Here is a 3,868-nt window from a genome sequence, read left to right as displayed (position 1 = left end):
TCTATATTGATAACATCTAGAAATTTATCTTATATTTGAGTATGTTACTTATTTGTAATACTTTATAGCTTCACAGGATAATGCAGTTGGGTGTGATCATCTCTGAGCTCTTGGAAAATGGTTCTTCTGTTATGGTTTGTCTGGAAGATGGCTGGGATATTACTGCACAAGTAAGCTGCTATTAAAACCATGAAATAGTTAAATATATATTTAATATTATAATAAATATTAAGAAAAACACCAGGTAATACTTATATACACAAGTGACTGATACTTTGGTAAAACTTTAATAAATTTGTCTTGTGGCAGCAAAGAAGAAACTAGAATGCATGAATCCTTGCATTCCTTTGCAATTTACACCATGAAAGAGTTCCTTAAAATTAATTTGTTCCAAAGGTCCTGATGGACTTAGAGTTTTAAGGCTTAGATATAAAATCTGCATTCCTGTAACTGACCATATGTAAGAATGAAACTGAAAGTTGCCACAACAGATCATTTATCTTTGTAAAAATAGTACACTTCAAACACAGGAGGGAAGGAGAGGAATTCTTTCTCTTGCCATTCACTTTCCATACATGAAGCTAGGAGACCACACACAGAAATCTAGAAAAATAGATTTGTGCCAAAGTGACTGTAACACCTGCTGCAAGGACAGATGATCCAAACAGATAACTTTGTGAAACAAACTATAAATTGGGTGAATGAAGACCTGCTGCCTCATTTAATGGGTGTATTGTGTCTATGTAGTTGCTTCATAATTCAGAAGATAAACACAGATATCAGTAATTCTAGTAAATAAAAACTTCATGGGCAGCCAGCATACTGATACCAGGGTAAACCCACAAAAGAATGTTAACATTATTGGAATCGTTGTCAAACAATGAAGAATACAGAAGGGGACATGCATAGCTGGAAGTGAAAGAACTCTATGCTGCATTTTAAAGTCTCCTGAGATGCTGTCTATAAAAACAGGCTGAAGTTGGCCGGTGAGCAACATAGCATGGCAACGCTGTCTAAAGTCACCCTCAGGACCAATTCTTTAACACTTTCTTTGCTGAGGTAGCTGATACTATTTTATAAATGTTTATTATCTTTTTTTTATTAATAAAAGTGGCTTTATTTCAAATGTAATTTGAATATGGTAATGACTTCGAAGTCTGTAGCTACTCAGGTTTGACATTTACAGATATTGTAAAGTCTTAATTTAATTGCAGCTTTATCATGTGAGATATTTTTTGTTTTGTTTTGTTTTATAAAAATACTTAATGTATGTGGTACAATACTTGTAATTGAGTTTATATGAAGGCTTTTGTTTCTTTGAAATTTAAACAGATTATGTAATATTTATATTCATTGACTAAAGTGTTCTTCTAACCTCTGTCACTCGTAACACAATACATCCTGTCTTGTGATCTAGGTAGTATCTCTGGTGCAGTTACTCAGTGATCCCTTCTATAGGACACTTGAAGGCTTCCGAATGCTGGTGGAAAAAGAATGGCTCTCTTTTGGTCATAAATTCAGTCAACGTAGTAATCTGACTCTCAATTGTCAGGGTAGTGGATTTGCTCCTGTTTTCTTACAGTTCTTAGACTGTGTGCATCAGGTAAGTCAATCTCTATCAAATTTTAGTTTACAAGAGAAGACTAGTAACCTCCTTCTCTAGGTTTTATTAAAGTGAATGGATTTCACCTCAAGAAGAGATGGAATCATTGCTTAGAGGAGACTGACCCATCCACACAAAACAGACTAAGAGGGATGGTTGGCATTACAGATCTTTTAAGGTCATTTATGCACAGATTTCAAATAGAAGTTTTTTAAGCTTAAGACTGGCTTTTGGCAGTCTGGAATACCTTTATTCAGAAGAAGAAATCAACTGATTTTTAGTACAGTGACTAGACAGTTTTTAACTCCTTGTGCTTGATGATGACCTTTGAAGAGGCCTTGTACTCCCATCAGTTCTGGAAACAACAAGCTATCAACCAGGGGACCTGAGATGTTCTTGTTTTTGTATATACTGCATGTTCAGAAGAAGATGAACACCAACAGTTATGTCGTGTAGGAAGGAGTTAGGTTAAGAATATTACACTCATTTCAGGTTAATTCTAAAGTCTGTCTTTTTCTTCGTGTCAAACCAGCAAGTAAGGCATTTAGCTTTGCAGTGTCTCTGTGTATGCAAACACAAGATAGGAGCCTGCATAGTTCCTGTTGTACATATGTCTGTCTTTTCCCACTTCTCTCATTTTTCTTGCTGAAAAAGCTGAAAAGACTCCTGGATATTAATAACCTTTGTTAAAATTTATGGATGACTGTGTCTCATGGAAGATGACTGTTAAAGCACCAGCCTTCTTACTGGGAACAGATATTCACAGTGAATACTTGCATGAAGTAGACTCTGAAAGAGGAGTCAGCGAGTAGATTTACTCTGCTACCTGAAGCAAAGTCCACAGATGAAATAACTTGCTAAACCAATGAAAAACAATCTTTAGATATGTACGGGACACTGATAATGAATGAGCTTATAAGAAGATGAGTAAAGACCTGCTGAAGAACATGTTGCAGAAAAGAAAAAGTTTGTTTGTATCCCAACATTAAACACCAACAGCCATCATTATTGCTGTCTTGCAAGTTAATAAATCATATACTTGGAATCTGGTTTGATTAGAAAACCATAGTATTTGTCACATCTCCTGCTTCCTCAGTCTGTTTCCCAATGGCTGTGGTCCTCAGGTTAATTTTTATTTGAAATGGGGAGTTTTCTCTGAAGAGAATAAGTACTGCATATTTCATTCAAACAAGTTTATCTGCCCAGTTGTCACAGTAACTATTCCTTACAATACTGAAGGTTATTTCTCCTTTTCTGAAGTAGAAAAAATAAATTCTTGCTTGCAATGGCTACAACAGGACAGAATGGCCATGTCTTCCAATACTGAAACCCATCCCTGCTGTATAGCTGCAGGGACCTCAGCACCAGCTGCTTCAGTCTGTTTGTCTGCTCCTTTTGCTCTGAATTACTTGCTAACGTAGACATAGTCTACTTCTGACCCTGGAAACATTTTGCTCCAGTTTTATTGTAATAAATCTTACAAATTTGGCATAAAGAAAAGCAAGGAAATGATCCACGCGTATCTGTATGGTATTTTTTCTTAAGTCCAGAGATCACACAAACTTTGGAAACAAATGGGTTATTCAGAACAAAGATAAAAATTAAATTCAAGGATTTTGGTTTATTGTCATTAAATGATGAAATTTTTTATTGTCATTAAAAAAATGTTTTCTTCATGGCAAAGTTCTTGGGTTTTCTTTTAGTTACATTTAACAAAATCTGCAGTTTTAAGAACATGGAATAATGGGTTATAATCATCCTGGCTTTAAAAGTAGGATGAAATGTAAAGTGGGATAAATCCCTACTGTTAACAACTGTCAGGTATGATTTTGCCTCAAGCTGCAAGGTGCCTAAAATATTCCTACTATACATCTGAATGTGTCAAGGAAATAGAAGCACCTTGCCTTTGTAATTCATGTCAGATAGCAGCTTTGATGCATGTCACTAGGTATCTGAATGTATCTTTAAGAGGCCATATAAAACACAGAAGTTAATAACAGATACATTTTACAGAAAGATCTGTATTTTCTGGTTTTTCGTCTTCAGCTGTGTCCACATGCCCTGGCTGCAGCTATATCAGCAGAAAGATTACCTCTCGCAGGCCATCTGGAGCTATTCATCACTTCTCCTCTGGTGGAGATACCAGCCTTCCAGTTTCTTAGCTAAGGGATTCATGTGAACCTGCCTGCCTTTTCCAGTCAAAATGGTAGAAAAAAATTGGTAGAAAAGACCAATTATTTTGTTGGGTGTGGATTTAGAAGCAGT

General features: G+C 35.7%; 1 protein-coding gene across 1 annotated transcript in view; it reads left to right on the top strand.

Annotated features, from left to right (window-relative positions):
* Window positions 1-68: 68 nt before the first annotated feature.
* Window positions 69-3,868, top strand: part of SBF2 (SET binding factor 2) — a gene marked incomplete at its 5' end in the record, with an annotated part of 23,360 nt that continues 19,560 nt past the window's right edge. Inside the window, 2 exons of the mRNA XM_010283464.1 lie at window positions 69-170; window positions 1,418-1,603. Coding sequence (XP_010281766.1) covers window positions 69-170; window positions 1,418-1,603 — 288 coding nt within the window. The remainder of the gene's footprint in view (window positions 171-1,417; window positions 1,604-3,868) is intronic.

The sequence above is a fragment of the Phaethon lepturus genome, unplaced genomic scaffold (assembly GCF_000687285.1).
Source record: "Phaethon lepturus isolate BGI_N335 unplaced genomic scaffold, ASM68728v1 scaffold21363, whole genome shotgun sequence".
NCBI lineage: Eukaryota > Metazoa > Chordata > Aves > Phaethontiformes > Phaethontidae > Phaethon > Phaethon lepturus.
The sequence above is the reverse complement of the archived record's forward strand: the minus strand, read 5'-3'. Positions and strand labels throughout refer to the sequence as shown.